This window comes from Mercenaria mercenaria, chromosome 16 (assembly GCF_021730395.1).
Source record: "Mercenaria mercenaria strain notata chromosome 16, MADL_Memer_1, whole genome shotgun sequence".
NCBI classification, from domain to species: Eukaryota; Metazoa; Mollusca; class Bivalvia; order Venerida; family Veneridae; genus Mercenaria; species Mercenaria mercenaria.
Window position 1 is genome coordinate 48,864,297 of NC_069376.1, and position 21,651 is coordinate 48,885,947.

General features: G+C 35.0%; 1 protein-coding gene across 7 annotated transcripts in view; it reads right to left on the reverse strand.

Moving 5' to 3' along the window:
• Positions 1 to 21,651, reverse strand: part of LOC123540326 (uncharacterized) — a 123,755-nt gene that overhangs the window by 19,079 nt on the left and 83,025 nt on the right. Inside the window, exon 1 of one of the 7 annotated variants that reach the window (XM_045325254.2) lies at positions 17,690 to 18,159. The exons of 5 other annotated variants lie outside the window; for them this stretch is intronic. In XM_045325254.2, the coding sequence (XP_045181189.2) occupies positions 17,690 to 17,921 (232 nt within the window). In that variant the 5' untranslated portion in view covers positions 17,922 to 18,159. Of the gene's footprint in view, positions 1 to 7,749; positions 7,989 to 17,689; positions 18,160 to 21,651 lie in introns of those variants that run through there. One more of the 7 variants, XM_045325256.2, reaches the window with a different exon arrangement.

Consider the following 21,651-nt stretch of genomic DNA (forward strand, 5'->3'; position numbering starts at 1 on the left):
ACATTGCAACCAAAATTTTACAAGATGGTCTTTTTATATTTATATAGTTGAGCCCTAGAAGGAACTTTTGGTATGCTTTAACTTGTAACGAAGTTGTATTTCACTTAAAGAGGCTATTTGTAATGAATGTGCACGAGTATACATGAGTCCAAGATGGCGGCGCCCAACTGGCTATTCGGATTCCTTTGAGGTTATTGCAGTGATTCGGTCAAAAATGTGCTTTCGAAAGAAGTCCTTAATAAATAGATCCTAATTTTTCCATTTTTTCGCGCATTTGCGCGTAAACCGGGGGCCAAATGGGCATTATTTCAATCGTGGAATGAATTTTACATAAAATAAGACACTTTTCAGTCAAGTGTGAAATGTTCACCATAAGTGTTCCTTCTCTTGAGAAGGAACAATTATGCTTCCAAATTTGTGTCGAAGCTGTTTAGTAAAAATAAAGCGAAAATAGGTATCTCCTGATGTCTACCTACGCAATATTAGAGTTATCATCACGTGTCTCATTCAGCTAGGTGACTATGGTTTCATTGCATTATGCTTTGATATTATTAGTTGTCTACAAACAGATCTTCAAGATAGGGGTAGTTTCGCAAGAAGTGAATGGCTGAAAATGGTGATAAAAACATGTTGTGCATAGCTATTTTTACATAGAAAATAGTAGCGGAGGCATTTAATACCTTGTAACCATTTACAAGCTCACCGGTCTAGGGATGACAATGATAAAAAACAAGAAAGAACGGATGCTTAACCTTTAGCCTGTTGGTGGCAATTGATTCAGCCTTTGCGACCAGTGCAGACCAAGATCAGCCTGCAAACTTTTGTAAAAGTTTGTGATTCTCAATAAAAAGGTATCCATTTTCGGGACATACGCATCTACGGGCCCTCGCTCTCTTGCTCATTCGTACGCACGGACGGGCGGAGGAGAAAATCTATATATCTCCTCCTCTTTCCTAAGGAGGGGGATAAAATTATATGTCCTACATACACTCTGCTACATACTCATTTTTTGTATCAATCTTACATTACTGTAATAGTAAATATACTAGGGGAGTCATATTCGGATCTGCACATGCTTGCGTTCGTTTACTGCTGCTTCTATAGGGGAGCTATATATGAAAACTAGTCCAAATAATTTGACGTGAAAAAAGTTGTCATTTGATCTTCAACATTCAATATATTGACATTTTACATTTTTACTATCAAAGCTGGCATAATATGGAAAATAAAAAAAAATGTAATTAATTAAAATGATATGAGTTATGTCAGGTCTTATATTCAGGACTAATATGACAACGTGCTGCGAGTCTCCGGGGAGCTATATATATCCGAATGAAGTGTGACAGAGCACGCCAAATAAGACAAACATCTTCATCATTCATATAACTTCACATCGAAGGACACAGATTGATTCATAGCGAATCGATGCTGGCATCCATTAAGCTTATCCGAAGATCTTACGAGCCTTGATTTCGGCGAAATGCTACTTCTTCAGTACTAGATAATCTTTTTTTTTTAGAAAAAATAATTCTGTTAAATATTCTGACTTCATCAGTCTTGGCACTGAGTATCTACTTGTTATCTCCTGTGAATAAAACACAGGGTCTGAACACAGACTACTTCTTCAGGGGAAATAAGAAAGTAATTAAATACGAATATGTTAAATGGTTAAAAAAGTAAACATATAAGCAGTAATTTATAACATATAAGTAGTATAAGTATAACATATAAGCAGTAATTTATAAACATATAAGTAGTATAAGTATAACAATATAATGTAGTTATAAGTATAACATATAAGTAGTAATAAGTATAACATATAAGTAGTAATTTATAACATATAAGTAGTATAAGTATAACATATAAGCAGTAATTTATAACATATAAGTAGTATAAGTATAACATATAAGTAGTATAAGTATAACATATAAGTAGTATAAGTATAACATATAAGTAGTATAAGTATAACATATAAGTAGTATAAGTATAACATATAAGTAGTAATTTATAACATATAAGTAGTATAAGTATAACATATAAGCAGTAATTTATAACATATAAGTAGTATAAGTATAACATATAAGCAGTAATTTATAACATATAAGTAGTATAAGTATAACATATAAGTAGTATAAGTATAACATATAAGTAGTAATTTATAACATATAAGTAGTATAAGTATAACATATAAGCAGTAATTTATAACATATAAGTAGTATAAGTATAACATATAAGCAGTAATCTATAACATATAAGTAGTATAAGTATAACATATAAGTAGTATAACATATAAGCAGTAATTTATAACATATAAGTAGTATAAGTATAACATATAAGCAGTAATTTATAACATATAAGTAGTATAAGTATAACATATAAGTAGTAATTTATAACATATAAGTAGTATAAGTATAACATATAAGCAGTAATTTTTACATATAAGTAGTATAAGTATAACATATAAGCAGTAATTTATAACATATAAGTAGTATAAGTATAACATATAAGTAGTAATTTATAACATATAAGTAGTAATAATATGATTTCTCTGTTAAGGTGTATTTTATGGATATCCCCTTAGCATCTTAGTAGCATACTCAATGCACTTTTTATTTCACTATAAACACTGTATGTAGTTTCATACTTCGTTTAAACATATTTTCGATAATGAAAGAACGGATTAATATCTCGTTATAAAGAATTAATGTTAACTCCAAATGAAATAGGACTTCGATATAACGCAATCTTAATTTATTTGAACGAAATATATTTCTTTACATCTTATGTCGTTAAAAGGAAACCTTAATATCGCGCGGTTTAATTTCACTCAGTAGAGATAGTACCTAAGTTTTTCAAATCATAGGTTTGAAGTTAAAAAAGCTTTGAAATGAAGACAAATGTCCATATATTTCTCAAAAACAGAAATATAGACAATATTTTAACCAGAAGTGCGGAGTTATGAGCATTTAATATTTTCATGATAACTAAAATTGTGATCAAGGAAATGTAACTCTTCTTGAACATGGAGAGCATAAACATCAAAGGGACATAATATAGTCAATATTTTCTAATTGGGTGCATTTGATTTAACATTCAACTTTGATCTGGATTGCTAAATACTGATCCATGATACTGTGTGTTAAAAATTTAGAACATCTGGAACATTCTATTAACAGCAAAACTATGCTTTAGCAGAATCTAAATAGTTAAGCTCTAACTGGGACTCGAACCCAGGACCTCTCACACCTAAGGCAGACACTCTACCACTTCCCTATAATAGTAGTAGCTAATAGCTATGCAGTTTAATTGCTGGATTACATTGCGTGAACTGGATCAATTATCGGTGAACTCTGGATTATCGGCGTATTCGCTTTGTTACCTTACGGCAATTTTTGTGTAAAGAAAAAATATAATCTAATGCTGCCAACGTCATAATTGGTCAAATCTGCTCAGATTTCTCTGACGTGTTGTTCAGAGTATGAACTTACTAACTGGCAATACCAGTGAAATATTACTTACACTGAATCTTTTATATTTGCCCTTTTTGCAGCTGCCGAACGGCAAAGACGATAAGATTTGTCCAAATATAAGTAATTATTTTACCAGTTTAGAGAGGATTTCAATTGATGGGAAATTACAGTTACAAACTAAATACCTTTCTGCAACACATGGAGTCATTAGCATTCACTGTCAATCAGTATTATGACTAAGATCGACTGTCATTCATTGATTTCAAAGTTTCATAGACAGAGTCCGTTGTTTACATTTTTATCGTAACCGGTGCACTTGTAAAAATCACTTTAGTTTGAAAAATCAAAGTATGCGAAGAGCTATGGTACGGTCTCTACACTCAGGTAGGATTTTATAGTGAGTAGGTTATAGGAAAAAGATGTTTCCTTTTGTGAAGAAAGCACCAAACTTTGTATGTAACTATTTTGAAGTATGCTGATTCCAAAAAAAGGAGGAGACACGCAGCTCGCTAACCACAATTAGCTTAAAATGAGGCCCGAAAAAGGGACCCATATTTTATTTATTTTAATCATATATTTTTGAAAACAATGTCCAAAAGGTTAATTTATAACCTAAATAAGTAACTATTAGTGACATAATATTTATTTAGTTACATTTTATACACATTGTATATATCGGACACTGAAGTTAATGACATAGATGAGGCCCTAAAAGGGGGGAAATTGTTTAAAAAAATTTATTTATGGGATGACTTTATTTTTAAGTGTGAATATCATATCACTCAGGTAAACAAAACTAATTTTAGTATTTAATTATATCAAAATATTATTTGAACATTCTTTACATTTTGAGGTTCATTAAGGGTACTTTATAAAACAAGCTCACATATACGTTCATACTGTAATTCATATAATCGATTGTATAATTCTTATACTGTACATGGGATACCAATAGTTCGATTTCACTATGAATATTATTATCAAGCATTCAAAAGAGCAGCTAAAGAAAGGGGTATTTTGTGTTTTTCTTTTATTTCAATATCTAATTTAAATTCATGTAAAACGTATTATACAAAACATAATTTATATGTTTTTCAAGACATTAATGACTTCAAGATAAAGCATACGATAATACTAATGCTTTTTTTACAACAAAAGAAAATGGAATGTGAACTAAATGTATTGTTGTATTTATTATTGCTAATTTATACTATATTCAGTAATACTAATTTATTTGAATTTGATTAAGATTTCGAGTTTTAGAATCAATCTAAATTCCGCTTTCTTGAAAACATTACTGGTATTGTATGATAGATTAACCTTTGTACGGTTTGAACCATCGACATTCCTATTGATCTGACAGCACATTTACCCCTAGATGGTCTCTCTCACTGAACCCCTCCACAGAGCTTATAACTATAAACATTTCTAAAGTGCAGTGATTTACTGCAGACATCCCAAGAACGCAAATAGTTACATATAAAAACTTGTTTGAGATGAAAATACGATACAGAAATAAAGAAAGTCATGCCAAATAGAGTTGGATATAAATTTTTGAAGGTAAAGATTAATCGAATAGTTTATAAACAATGTCTCCTTAAAATATACTGATCTACAGCTGTCTTGCATATTAAGGCTTTTGCGGACAAATTACGAAACAGTGTACTTTCTGTCTTAGGTTCCAAATCGGCCTACATAATGATATCATGTATCTGATAAAGAAATGATCATTCAGAAAATTGTACTTGTGGGTCAGAGTTGGGTATAATAGCCGATGGAGCTCATTCAGCACGGGTAAAATGACCACTGCATCCATCCTAGTTATAATCATAGCTGATATATTATGCTCTTTTTCCAATACAGTGTTAGGAATATCTCTCAGTTGCGCAATTATAAGTCCTAGAATAATTGCTTGTTTAGGGTAATGTCCCAAGCATTTTTCGCAAACTTAAAAAAGTTGAAAGAGAAGTTACGATCAGGTTACCCTTAACAAACAACTTTTAGGCTTGCCAGTATTTCACTCTCTAGCACAAAGGTCTCCAAATAATACACACGATTGGCTTGATACATTTATATCTGCCTTTGTATGTATTCTTGTAGTTACACTGATGAGCTTCCTCCAACTTATAGCAGCTAATTGTGAAGCGTATTACATAGTCAAAGCCAAGTACCAGTTCTCATGACCATTTCCAGTTGACAGGATTAGCAATGTCTATGTATGCTATAAATGCCTGTTTACAACCTGCTTGATACAATGTTATTTGCTACATACGTGAATATCTATTAGGGGGTTGATTTCAATCCGTCTAATCGCTTAAGAAAATATACTCTCTGTCCTCATTTTGATATTTCTTTGCATGATAGAACAACCTATCCTTCCAGTTGTCATGTGCGCTTCTTGAATCTTTTAACACGGTATAACCATAAGTAATGATATCCTATGCCTTGCAAACATAGTGAAACAGTATCACAACAAGATAATGCATTATAAAGAATGTTAGCCTTAAGTCTACGTTCTTTGATGTGTCTTTTCCTGTTGGATTTTTGTCCTTGATTTTATGCCAAAAAACAGTTTGGAACGGCCAAATGAAGCTACAGCTAACAACTAGCAAACTGTTTTACTTTAGAAATCAGTGTTGGTTGCTCGTGACATTATCCCTTTGTGGTTTTGTTCTTATGCATCTGCGGCAAACAAATATGTACCATGTCGCATATCAGTTAGTGCACCACATGTTGTGACTTCAAACTTTTGGAACAATACAACATGGTCATGTTATAAACAAAGGTATAAAACTGTAAGTCAGTAAATGGTGCCAGATAAAATTCTAGTTTCTAAAGGAAATAGACAGCATGAAAACATCCAAATTACCTGATGTTCACATTTGTTATATTTATATATGAAGCCATGTTTGGGGAGAGACATTAAGGTATGAACATACTAAATAGTGGCCTTCTTTATTCTAGATAAAATTGACAAATTTCAAATGACTACAGCACAGAGCAGGACCCGTTTTAAATGTCTGTAGCTTACATTTTTATATTTTCTTAAAGAATATTATGAGTGCTGAAAAAAGCACTTGACTTTCATTACTCTGTACACTTCGTAGAACCAATTAAATGCTAGTGCAATAACACATTCATGTATAAGAAATATAAATTTGTCAAACAAATGTATTAGAGAAATACTGTGAAACCTATTACAATTCTTAGATATCTATTAAAAGTGTGTAAATATCAGTTTCTTTTGTTTTATGGGTCTCTGGATGAGTCATTTGATTTGAGAACATTATTATGTCGTATACTGTTATGTAATGATACAAAAATAGTATAGTACTGGGTTGGAAAGAGGCTTTTGCTGGCCTCTGTTATATAAGGATGAAAAAACCCGTTATAACGATTGAAAGAAATTAATTTGCCCTTAAAATGTGATTTTTAACAATTTCCCCTTTAAGGACCTCATATTATTTTCCTGAGTCATGTATATTGAATGTGTATAAAATGTAACTGAATATGTTTTGTGTCAAGGGTTATAACTGGTTAAGATAATGAATTAATATTTTTGAAATTGTTCAAGATATATTTAATTGATATAAATAAAAGGTAGTTCCCCATTGGGGCCTCATGTTTTGGTCTATTCAAGCCAACAAATCGTATATGTAGTCCATTTCTGATCCAGTATACTTTATAATACTTAAATACAAACTTTCATGCTTTCTTCTTAAGAAACATCTTTTTACACGCAGTTTTGAAATTAAACATACAGTAAAATACGATTACCTCCCTTTTTAGTAGGTATCTTAATAAATAAGAGTATTTTGTAGTAAACTGTGTATATTTGTCAATACAAATGGTTGTTTATCTATGCTAGTGATACGTTATCCATGTTTAGACCATATAAAACATTACTTTATAGATAAATTTCAATTGAAAAGGAAAGAATATTTTTTTCAAGACGTTTTTACCTCCCCTTTTTAAACTGATTTAAAAGGAGGTTCCAGGGCAGATATAGCGTGTCTCCTCCTCTAGTAGGATTTGGGATACCTTAAAGTAATTTCATGCAAAATTTGGTGCTTTCTTCACAAACGGGAACATCTTTGCCATTTTCTGTTTCATATCTTACTCGCTATTACGAACAATCGCGTGATAAGAAAATGTTTCGCCAGGTAAACAAAATTTGGAAAAAAAGTCAACCGAGAGAATATTTATAACAAGAAAGACAACTCATGAGAGCCTAAACAAAGTAGTTTTTTTTTTCAAACAGAAATAAAAGTGGTCGTACTTGGTAACGGTGCAAAATCGTATATATTCCAACACTCCGACTTGTAGCAGCCCGCCCACAACCCTTCATGCCCGGGTCCAATTTGGTCAGTTCTACTCCAGAACGGTGTAAATAATCCGGCACATAAAACTATAACATCTATAAGAACAATAGCAAACCCTACTTTTAACAGTAAGGGTTTATCCCGTATTTCTCTCACTGTGTGCGTAACTTCAACTTCCATGTTCGATTGGAGATTAAGCTGCAGAATAACTGGGGCATGATACTGTAAATACGCGAATATGCGACCGGGTCATTCATACAATATGCTTGAAACAACTGTTCCTGTAACCTAGTTTATAACAAATTTTCAAAACAGTAAATCTACTGTCTGTAGTAAACTTATGTACTGTCTGAAGTAAACAAAATCGAGTTTTCACTTCAAAAATTAAGAGCTGCGAATAAATTTAAAATTAAATAAGATTTAAATTTCATTAACTTATACAGTTGTTTTGTCTGGCTTGTCTTCGTTTCGTGGATGCGCATGCATAATTTGTCATGGTTTATCATATTTTATTTAAATGTTAGGTCATTGTATAACAGCTGCATATTGTACCGAGAAGCAAAGGGTTTTATCTCTTTTACTACACGATGATGGTAGTAGTGGTGATGCTGATAATGACGGAGGCGATGATTGTGGGGATGATGATGTCGATGATGGCGAGGATGATGTTTATGATGATGCTAATAATGATGATGATGATGATGATGATAATTATTATGATGACGGCGATTGTGGCGATGATGATGGATGATATAATAGCGACTGTGCTGATGATGTGGAAAATGATGATGACTATGATGGTGATAATGATGCAAGTACATAATATTGTTATTACTGGTGAGAATTATCATCATTAAAATGTCAAATGTTTTATTTGTCAATTTATTTTAGCTCGATTATGATGAAATCTGGATACTTATCACATGAGAAGGTATGGCCGTGACCCCAGTCCCACATCCGATTTGTGGGGCCGCTCAAACCTTGCATATTGAAAAAAAAAAAAAAAAAACACACACACACACACACACACACACACACACACACACACACAAAATGATCTTTTTCGCATGACGACTCACATATAGAGAATGAGACACAGTCTCTTCTGTGGTAATATAGGATAGTTATAGAGCAAAATTATTCATACATCTGAGAGAATCAACTTCAAAGCATTTTATGCAGTTGCTATGGTTACAGAAAGCTGTAGGCGCCAGAATTACAACGAACAGTAAGTTTGCACGAGATCTGGGACGCTGCTCGCAACATATCGAACGAACATTAGGGTTATCCTGTATTTGGGTTATCCTGTATAAACTCACTCCTAATATTTTAAGTGCCCTCCATAAGCCTCGATTATGATAAGCAACTGGTTAGTATTTTTAAGTCCAGTTTACACAAATAATGTCTTTTACAATGATTATTCGGCAACCACATATTTCACTTAATTAAATGTTACAGTCAAAACAATATAGGGTCAGAACCACACTTATGTCGTCTGGTCCACCCTAAATTTGTATTCATGACCATATTTGCAGGGAACCAATTAAAATAAAAGCCATAGGAGAACAAGTCAAAATCAAGACCATAAAAGAACCAGTCAAAATCACTGCCATATCTTCAAATTTTTATCCTAAGCAAACTTGCAAAAACTTCTTCATTCGTTGAAATCATAAAGTGACCGGCTACCTTTTCACATATCGGAAATTATACAATCATATGACGTGTCATCTGGGAGAGAAGTACACAAATACGTGGAGGTACAAAAGTACACCTTCGGGTAAAAATCAGAAATGTACGTGCAGGTATAAAATTGTACGTGCAGGTATAAAATTGTACCTGTATGTACACTGATATACTTACACATACAAAGAATACATTAACGTACAAATGTATACATGTAGGTATAAATGTTCAAAAGAACACGCATATATATTATACTTACAGGTATAAATTATACCTCAGCGTACATTCTGATTTGTACCTGGATGTATAACTTAATAACTGCTTGGTGTATCTCTTTACTTTTGACTCAATATATAACTAGTTCACAAGAAATACACAAGTTTTGGCTATATTGAGATTTTGGTATCGTGTTTTTGCTCGTCTCATTGAGCTCTTACTTATAACTGTACTTGCCTTCTGATAAAACTAACCTTAATATAGTAAAACCCACATTTCACAAACTTGTAACTTGCTTATTTACATTGATATTTAATTACACAGACCCACAACTATGTATCCAATCAACTTTTTAAATTTTGAACCGCGTGACACATTGCAAAATGTTAACAAAACAACACATTTCCATTTCATGTGGGATTGGTTTCATGACCATGTAAGTATTTTGACAAGTTTGTATATACACTATATCGTATGGCTAAAATGGGACCATGGATAAACTAATTTATTTGTCTTACAAAGTGTCTGTGTTTCAGGCTCTACCAGAAGATATTATGTATACTCTATGCAATCAAAAGAGACGCTAAAAGTAATAAAGATCTCACGTGCAACATTAAAAGAATTGCTATAGTTAAGAGCAATTCATAGCGTGGAAAAGTACTTTCAACATTTCTCAATATACAACATTTTTCAGTTGTAACAAAGTACATGTAAATGCGAGCTAGAGTCAATATGACACAGGAACCAACGTATGATCATTATTTACTAGTATGTGCTGTCCAAAAGAATGCACTTATCATATTGCAGTCTTATTACCAAGCTTTCTTCCTTTCTTCATATTTTTGACTATGCCAGGGGCCATACGAGTGAATTCCTAAACGAAACCCAAGGCGCACAACAACATTCCAATAAAATTTTATGATTTCAGGAAATATTCTTGACACATGTTTAGGCAATTCAATTACAAATTGTTGATTAAGTAAATGGTTATATGTCTCGTCTTGCTGAGTGAAATCCGAGCTAAAACCCCAAATCAAAGCCAACAAAGGGTTTTCTAGCACTTATATTGAGGTCCCTCCGCATACCATAATATTATTATGTTATTAAATTTCTTAATAAAAAGTATATAGAGTATAGGCAGTTCATGGCCGTGGCAGTTGTCCCTTGGATGTTTTGTGTGTAAGTCAGGAGGGAAACCGCAGGTCTCCTTATAGATGAATTTGGTAATTAATAAGTTTCAGTAAACACCATCAAATCATTTTGTAACATTTATTTAATTTATTTAAACTTTCGGAACTTTTGACAAATTTGATCGGAAAGTAAACAAAAACAAAACAATAATACCTCCACCAATACCCAGACATGCTCTAAAAATAACATCCGGACTTTTAATTAAGCCCCCCACCCCCGTCCCCCCAACCTCCCCCTCCACACACACTTTATATATAGTACATTGATTTGGAACACATCCAGGCATCGACCTGTATTTGATATCAGGTCTCAAAATTCAAATTTTGCTGGGTCTACGCTTGATTAGTTAGGCCGGAAAAGGCTATAACTACGCAGCGCAACGTAACCAAACAAAAACGAATTAAACAAATACCATAAAATTAAAGACTCAAAACTGCGCTGGTATCATATCCTTGAGAACACACCATAAAACTGCGCACAAATCCTAAAACTGCGCACGCAGAATTTTCCAAGGACCTCAGAAGAGTGCTCCTTAACCTTGATATTGCTTCGCATCTACATTTCCAAAGAAATTTTAACATGACCAAGACAGATTTCTATCTCAAACGTTACTCTGCATTTTAGAATTATCAGAATCCCTATACTCGACCAACTTACATTGAACATACAATTGAAAACAATGCTGTTAGGTTCAGATAAAGACACATCTTATTTTACCATCGGTATTTTTCAGGATTGAGCATTTCTCCCACCCTCGGTTCATGTGCAATGATTCTGACTTACTTTCTCCTTTATTGTCACTACAAATGGTAACCCCGCCACCTGATACACATATCCTCCATAGTCCTGCGTGTGCATCTCCACCAAGAACCTTCCCAGACACCCAGTAAGCCGATGCGAATCCAATTAAATGGAAAAGAAAGCCTCCGAGGGCTACACACAGAGATCCTTTAACAAAAATCGGTGTTTCTCCCCAGCCTATTTTGCTGCAATATTTTTTCTATTTTTTGTACACACAAAAAAATGTAAAAATGGCCGATTTTGCACAATCCCAAAACTCACAAGACAGTGATATATATAATTTTATTATAATGTTCTTTTAAATTATAGGCTTTGCCCAATGAAGTGTCATTTCTTAGGCTTAAAAGGTGTTTTCCGGTATTACGTAATTCAAAGCGAGAAGCCAAAAAGTCTGGTAGACTTAAAAAGTACTTATTTAAAAATATCTTCCACGAAAATTGAAGGAGCACATGTACATTGCAATAAACAATTGATCTCCCCTTCGTAGTTTATTTTCATATTTTCACTGTTTATTTTCAATAAAGAGATGAAAGCATTTAGGTTACACACAAACTTCGTTAACTCGAACTCGGATAAGTCGTACACCACCCTACCCTCGAACTCGTCGTCAGTTCCCGGAAAAATCCCTGTACAGTGAATTTTGTTCGATAGCTCGAACAATCGATCACTCGAACAAATTTTGCTGGTCCCGCCGAGTTCGAATTTAACGAAGTTTGGCTGTATATTACAGTATGCACGGTCTTGATAATATGAATAATAAATAAATCATTTTGAGTACTCCCCGAACTGAACCTGGCAGCGCGGGCGTGCGCGTGTGTTGTGTGTTGGTGGTAGGGGTACGGCTGTTTATCAGGCTGCACCCCTGTTACCTTTTTTTGTGTCACACGTGTGATTCTAGCTGACAAATCTTCATTTGTTGCGAATGTGGCTGGGATTTTTGTACTTATCAATCTTGTGGAATGTACAAATTCTGCTGTAAATATGAACGGTTCTACAGGACAGATGAGTTTGCCTGGCCTATAGACAGGTACTCTGCAATATAACTCCCGGATATGAAATAAACCCACTTTTAAATAAAAATCAAATAGTGCTACCCCTGCCGTGAACGTAGGACAATTTGATTACAGCAATATCTTTTGCATGAATAATATTGGATTTTTATTCATATACATACTGTTAGTTAATAAGGTTTTGCCAATATTAATATACCGCGCTGTTCATATGCATATAAATATATCTACTCAGACCGATCGATAGCTGGTATTACTGGCTTGCTTGGTTTTCTTAGTTTACGGGGCTTTAACACATTTGTTTACAATCTATTGAGTGTGGCTTTGGGCTGACTTGGTTCCAATCTATTAGGTAGCTATAGCTGCATAGGGTTTGGATAGATTTGGATTCAGTCTATATAGTCATAGCTGCATGGGTTTTGGATCGAGCTGGTTCAAATCTACTGAGTAGTCATAGTTGCATGTGGCTTTTAATTGATTTGGTTCACAATCCATTGAGTAGTCATAGTTGCATGGGGTTTGGATTGAATTGTTCCAAGCTATTAGGTAGTCATAGTTGAATGAGGCTCGAATTGATTCGGTTCCAATCTTTCTGGCAGTCACAGTTTCGTGGGGTTTTGACTGAATTGGTTCCAATCTACTCAGAAGTCATAGTTGCATGGGGTTTGGATTAATTTGGTTCCAATCTATTGGGTAGTCATATTTGAATGGGGCTCGGATTAATTTGGTTCCAATCTTTTGGGCAGTCATAGTTTTATGGCGTTCGGACTGATTTGGTTCCAATCTACTGAGAAGTGATAAGTGCATAGGGTTTTGACAGGTTTGGTTCCAGTCCATATTATCATAGTAGCATAAGGCTTGAATAAATTTGGTTTCAGTCTATATGGTCATAGTTGCATAAGTTTTGGATAAAGATTTCAGTCTATAAGGTCATAGTTGCATTAGGTTTGGATAAATTTGGTTTCAGTCTATATGGTCATAGTTGCATTAGGTTTGGATAAATTTGGTTTCAGTCTATATGGTCATAGTTGCATTAGGTTTGGATAAATTTGATTTCAGTCTATATGGTCATAGTTGCATTAGGTTTGGATAAATTTGGTTTCAGTCTTTATGGTCACAGTTGCATTAGGTTTGGATAAATTTGGTTTCAGTCTATATGGTCATAGTTGCATTAGTTTTGGATAAATTTGGTTTCAGTCTATATGGTCATAGTTGCATTAGGTTTGGATAAATTTGATTTCAGTCTATATGGTCATAGTTGCATTAGGTTTGAATAAATTTGGTTTCAGTCTATCTGGTCATAGTTGCATTAGGTTTGAATAAATTTGGTTTCAGTCTATGTGGTCACAGTTGCATTAGGTTTGAATAAATTTGGTTTCTGTCTATGTGGTCATAGTTGCATTAGGTTAGGATAAATTTGGTTTCAGTCTATATGATCATAGTTGCATTAGGTTTGAATAAATTTTGTTTCAGTCTATATGGTCACAGTTGCATTAGGTTTGAATAAATTTGGTTTCTGTCTATATGGTCATAGTTGCATTAGGTTAGGATAAATTTGGTTTCTGTCTATATGGTCATAGTAGCATCAAGTTTGGATAAATTGGTTTCAGTCTATATGGTCATAGTTGCATTAGGTTTGGATAAATTTGATTTCTGTCTATATGGTCATAGTTGCATTAGGTTTGAATAAATTTGGTTTCAGTCTATATGGTCACAGTTGCATCAAGTTTGGATAAATTGGTTTCAGTCTATATGGTCATAGTTGCATTAGGTTTGAATAAATTTGATTTCTGTCTATATGGTCATAGTTGCATTAGATTTGGATAAATTTAGATACAATCTACATGTATTTGGTCATAGTTGCATTATGTCTATAGGGTAAATTTGATTTCAGTCTGTATGGTCATAGTTGCATTAGGTTTGGATAAATTTGATTTCAGTCTATATGGTCATAGTTGCATTAGGTTTGGATAAATTTGGCTTCAGTCTATATGGTGATAGTTGCATTAGGTTTGGATAAATTTGGTTTCTGTCTATATGGTCATAGTTGCATTAGGTTTGGATAAATTTGATTTCAGTCTATATGGTCATAGTTGCATTAGGTTTGAATAAATTTGGTTTCAGTCTATATGGTCACAGTTGCATTAGGTTTGAATAAATTTGGTTTCTGTCAATATGGTCATAGTTGCATTAGGTTTGGATAAATTTGGTTTCTGTCTATATGGTCATAGTTGCATCAAGTTTGGATTAATTGGTTTCAGTCTATAGGGTCAGAGTTGCTTAAGTTTTGGATAAAGATTTCAGTCTATATGGTCATAGTTGCATTAGGTTTGGATAAACTGGTTTCAGTCTATATGGTCATAGTTGCATTAGGTTTGGATAAATTTGGTTTCTGTCTATATGGTCATAGTTGCATTAGGTTTGAATAATTTGGTTTCTGTCTATATGGTCATAGATGTATTAGGTTTGAATAAATTTGGTTTCTGTCTATATGGTCATAGATGCATAAGTGAGTGAGTTGGGCTTTACGGCGAATCGACACAAAATGGTCATATATCGCCGATATAGTTGCATAAGGTTAGGATGAATTTGGTTTCAGTCTATATGGTAATACTTGCATTAGGTTTGGATACATTTGGTTTCAGCCTATCTGGTCATAGTTGAATAAGGTTTTGATAAATTTGGTTTCAATCTTTATGGTCATCATAGTTGCACAGGGTTGGGATAAATCTGTTTCTTTGGGCAGTCAAAACTTCATGGAGTTTTCTAAATATGGCGCAAGTTTATTGAGTAGTAACAGCTGCAAGAGTGTTAGGTAGATTCTGCTCCATAGCATGTTGCATTCGAGTGGCTATAAGTAACTCGGAAAAAATTATCTGCGGTACACTACAATGTGTTACAGTAGCTTTAGTAGCATTAGTGTTGGGTGTATTAGGCTTCAGGACACTTAAGTCAATCTATGGAGTAAGTCATGGTAAAATGGTGTTGGGCAGACTTGGCTTCATGACAAATTTCTATGAAGCCGAGACTGTAGCATTGGACAAAACACATGGGCAGGCTCAAGAACACTAAAATTAGTCAATTATATAGTCACAGCAATGGGTTTCAATTGATAACGCTACAGAGAACTGATAAGTAGTCACAACAAAATGGAAGTAGAAAACAATTTACTCAAGAACACTAAAGTAGTCAAGTTAGTACAGGAGTTTGATAGACTTGTCCCCAGAAGTGAAATACGTCGATTTACAAAAACTATGGTAGTTCTTTATGATACAACTGTCGTGGAATCAAAGTAGTTTGTATGTTAGATAAATTATGCTCCAGGAAAATAAGTCTGTTGAGTAGTATGAGATGAAGTAGATTAGGACTCTACGTCTCATGATTCATAGATTATGCTTCAGAACACTAAAATAAATCTGATGAGTAGTCATAGTAGTCGGGGTGTTGAATAGATTAGGCTACAGAAAACTAAATATATCTTATGTTGGGGCGTCGGATAGATTAGGCTTTAGAACATTAATATAAGTCCATTGAGAAGTCATCATAGTTTGGAAATCAGATAGATTAGGCGTCAGGACATCAAACTAAAGCTGATCACAGTGTAGATTAGGTTTCAGAATATTAAAATAAACCTCTTAAGTGGGAATCGGATAGATTTTGGTTCCAGTTCACTTAGTCACAGTAGTATGGTAGTAGGGCAGATTAGTAAATTTCATCATTGTTCGAAAATCAAGGTAAAACACACAAATAGTGCCTAGTTTCCTACAATGAAACTGATAGCGGGGGTTTGAGATGTAAATGGTAACCGGTCTGGCTTTGAGAGTCAAAATATCCATCGTTTAAAGATATGTTATGAATAAATCTCAGATTTTAAATTATAAATAATTACTATACAATAACTATGTAAACATAAAATAACCGTTTGTGAGTATAAATAGTACTGTGGGTTAGGGTTGATATACTGTACGTATCAGTAAGTACAATGTGAATATGTAGTTCCACTAAATAAGCTGGACGATTTAAAAAAAATGGCTACATCAGATAACAATTTCCTGTGATTGCAGCTCTACATACAGTATTTAAATCAATTACTTTTTAAAAACATATTTCAGTGCAATTATGTTCATAGTACATCTTTAAAACGATAAATACAAAAAGCATTGAGTGACACTGGTAAAAAGTTACGGAAGTAACACAATAGGAAGGAACACTATGCCAACTGCATAGCATAAGATATCTACCACTGCAGTGAGCTCAGATGAAAGTACATTATTACACTGAACAAGCTATTACAAAACTAGTTTTGAAAATGACAGGATAACATATATCTTGTCGTACTAAATGAGCTCATGATACCGCTCCAGATTCTTCCACTGGCCAGCAGTGACCCAGCACTGTACCATGAGACAAGCATATCTTGAGTCATTTGTAAATCTTAAACAGAACAAAACAATACCTTTAATATACAGTTAAACCTGTGGTAAAGCCCAACTTTGAAGAGAGATCAACATGCTAAAAAGAACACTACTTTCATTGTCGATATAACAATTTACAGTGTATCTGAACCTGCGAAAAGAAATCAGCTGCATATAATCACCACATTTTGGATGTCCGAAATTTGATCTGTATACACGGGTTTAAGCTGATCCCATTTCCAAGTACAGTGCTCCCTCTCTACAGCGGCCCTCTAAATAACAATTCCCTCCTTGCAAAAACACTTGCTACTGACTCCAAAATATGCTTATTGAACCTTATTTTTTTACCTCTCTACAACATCTCCCTCCGAACAACAACCAACTTTTCCGTTTCCCAAAGGGTGTTGCTGTAGAGAGGGAGCACTGTTTTCAAAATTCTTCTCATTTAAAACAAAACACAAAAAAAAAACTGAAATTTAGAAAATGACACACAGCAGCAACACATATTTCGCAACATGATTCCGATATTAAATTATCTAAAATCTTTCCCGCCTTTAATAATTAACAGTATTTCTACTTACTAGGACCTATGGTTTTCCCACATGTTTCGTAGGTTCCGCGACCTCCACGATGGCGGCCAGACCAGCAAGACCTCCACAGTCCTTCATTCCCTTCCGCATAATGTCCGTAGATATCCCGGCCCTCCCAGGATCGCCAATACGCCGTGGCAAACCCAATAAGGTCAAGGACAAAACCTATCAACGCTAGCACGAGCACCACTTTCAACAAAGTCGGTGCGGAACCCCAAGCCATTGCTAATTAAATCTAAAATCACTGTTTGGGCGTACTCCGAACTGAGAAATATCCGCAGAACAAAAAGTATTCTATATTGAATTTATACCTGTACACAGTGAATGTATGAGAAAACCAAATGAAAATTCAGAGGTATGAGTTAACACTCCAAGCACATATACTAAAAAATCCAGGTAAATATTACAGTCGAGATAGCTTGTTTGGCAAACGCTGTTTATCAGCAATTTATCACCATCACAATGAGAGTACTGTGTACCGGGAAATGCAACCTTGAGAGAGCTGAAACTCGTAGGGAAAAATGACACGCAGACTGTTACACTCGAGTTAAGGGGCGTCTACATATGAGCCGCACCATGAGAAAATCAACATAGTACTTTTGCGACCAGCATGGATCCAGAACAGTCTGGTCAGGATCCATGCTGTTCGCTTTCAAAGCCTATCGCAATTAGAGAAACCGTTAGCGAACAGTATGGATCCTGACCGGACTGCGCGGATTCGCTGGCTGGTCTGGATCCATGCTGGTCAAAAATGCACTATGCTGGTTTTCTCATGGCGCGGCTCATATGTTCAATTAAATGGAGTTTGAGAGTGTAAATACAGCTTTTTATTATAACTGATGACACATATAAAAAGGCCCAACTTTTGTCCGATTGACAAACATATAAGACCTGTATGAAGCTGATAAACCTATTCTATGGCTATATACTCTACTTTTTCAATTGATGCCATAATAATTTGAGTTAAGCTGGTCTGCAGTTCGCAATTCACGATTCGATTTGCGAACTGCAAACTGGTCTGCAGTTCGCGATTCAAAATGAAAGTACAAGGAATGGTTCTATTTTAAGTTTAGTAATAAGTAAGTAGTTGTTAAATAAATGAGTTTATGGGTCAGCACTCCCTCCCTCTCCATTAGAATTGCAAACTGCCGGCTAGTATGCAGTTCGCAGTTCACGATTCGAATTGCGAAATGCAGACTGGTCTGGAGTGCACGTCTATTACAATGCAAACTGCCGGCAGGTATGCAGTTCTAAGTTTCCGGTTCAAATTGTGAACTGTAATTCGCAGTTCACGATTCGAATTCAAAATGAAAGTACAAAGAATGTAACTATTATAATTTCAGTAGATGTACGTAGTAATGGTTGCTTAATATAGGTTAAGTGTCTGGACTCCCCCCCACCCCCTCTCCCCTTCTCTATTAGAATTGCAAACTGCCGGCTAGTCTGCAGTTTTTAGTTTCCAATTTGAATTGCGAACTGCAAACTGGTCTGCAGTTCGAAGTTCGCAGTTCACGATTGATTCAAATTGTGAAGTGCAAACTAGTCTGCAGTTCACGATTCAGAAGAAATGTTACTTTTATAATTTAAGTAGAAAGTAAGTGGCGGCTAAATTGAGGTTATAGGTCTGCACTCCATCCCTTTCTATTAGAATGGTAAATTGCCGGCTAGTCTGTGGTTCTCAGTTTCCAATTCGAATTGCGAACTGCAAATTGGTCTGCATTTCACGATTCAGAATCAAAGTGTATTGGAACGTAACTCTTACTTTTTATACCCCCGAAAGGACGTTTTATGTTATACAACGTCTGTCCGTCATCAATTTCGTGTCCGCTCTATAAATCTTTAACCCCTTGAAGGATTTCAAAGAAGCTTGACACAAATGTTAACTACATCGGGATAACGTGCAGAGCGCATGTTCTGGATGGCTGGCTTCAAGGTCAAAGTCACACTTAGGGGTCATTAGTCATATGAGTGTGTTTCGTTTCCGCTCTGTTACTCTTGAACTGCTTGAAGGATTGTAAAGAAACTTGTCACAAATGTTCACCACATCAAAAGACGACGTGCAGAGTGCATGTTTTGGATGTCTCGTTTCAAGGTCAATGTCAACCACATCGAGACGATACGAGTGCATGTTCTGGATGGCTAGAACAAGGTCAAGGTCATACTTAGGGGTCAAATCAACCTTCACGCGTATATTGCTCCACACTGCGGTGCTCTTGTTTAATACCTAGTAAGTGGTTGCTAGATAGAGGTTAAGTATCTGCACTTCCTGTTCCTCCATCAGAATTGCAAACTGCCGGCTAGTACGCAGTTCTGTTTCCGATTCGATTTGCGCACTGCAAACTGGTCTGCAGTTCACGATTCAAATGAAAGTACAAGGAATGTTACTTTTATAATTTCAGTACATAGTAAGTGGTTTTTAAATACAGATTCCAATCTACTGAGTAGTAATAATTTCATGGAGTTTTGACGTTTGGTTTCAGTCCATATTGTCATAGTAGCATAAGGCTTGAATAAATGTGGTTTCAACCTATATGGTCAAAGTTGCATAAGGTTTTGATAAATTTGCTTTCAATCTATATGCTCATCATAGTTGCATATGGTTTTGAAAAATCTGGTTTCATTGAGCAGTCAAAACTTCATGGAGTTTTGTTGAATATGGTGCCTGTTTATTGAGTAGTAACAGCCGCAAGAGTGTTAGGTAGATTCTGCTTCATTGCATGTTGCATTCGAGTGGCTATAAGTAACTCAGAAAAAATTATCTGCGGTACACTACAATGTGTTAGAATAGCCTTAGTAGCATTGGTGATGGAAGTATTATACTTCAGGACACTAAAGTCAGTATATGAAGTAAGTCATGTAAAACGGTGTTGGGTAGACTTGGCTTCATGACTAATTTCTACGAAGCCGAGACTGTAGCTTTGGAGGTGGATAAAACACATAGACAGGCTCCAGAACACTAAAAATAATCAATTATGTAGTCACAGCAATGGGTTCGATTGATAACCTACAGAGAACTGTTAAGTAGACCTACAGAGAACTGATAAGTAGTCACAACACTAGTAGATGCTTTTGTAAAAAAAGCGCATGTCTCCCTCAATGCATATTCGTATAGGCAAGAAGTCAATAGGGGACAGAAGCAAAAGTCAAAGAGATACTGATGGTTGGATGCAATAGGGATCATCTACTTGGCATGTCCAGCCATCCTACTAAGTTTCAACATTCTGGGCCTAGTGGTTCTCAAGTTATTGTTCAAGCTCCTGTGACCTTGACCTTTGATCAAGTGACCCGAAAATTAAAAGGGTCATCTACTCTGCATGTCCAATCATCCTATTAAGATTATACATTCTGGATCAAGTGGTTCTCAAGTTATTGAGTGGAAAGTGTTTTCTATGTTCAGCCCACTGTGACCTTGACCTTCGATTGAGTGACCCCAAAAACCACAGAGGCCATGCACCTATCACCCTATGAAGTTTGAAGGTTCTAGGTCAAATGGTTCTCAAGTTTTTGACCAGAAATGGATTTCTATTTTCTGTCCGCTGTGACCTTGACCTTTAACAAAGTGACCCAAAAGTCAATAGGGTCATCTACTCTGCATGACCAGTCTTCCGATGAAGTTTCAACATTCTGGGTCAAGTGGTTCTCAAGTTAATGACTGGAAACGGTTTTCCATGTTCAGGCCCCTGTGACCTTGACCTGTAATAGGGTGACCCTAAAATCAATTGGGGACATTTACTCTGCATATCCAATCATCCTATGAAGATTAAACATTATGGGTTAAATGGTTCTCAAGTTATTGATCGGAAATGGTTTTCCTTGTTCAGGCCCCAAAATCAAAAGGGGTCATCTACTCTGCATGATCAATCATCTAATGCAGTTTTTGATCGGAAATGGTTTTCAATGTTCCGGCCCTTGTAACCTTGACCTTTGATGGAGTGACCCCCAAAAAACAATAG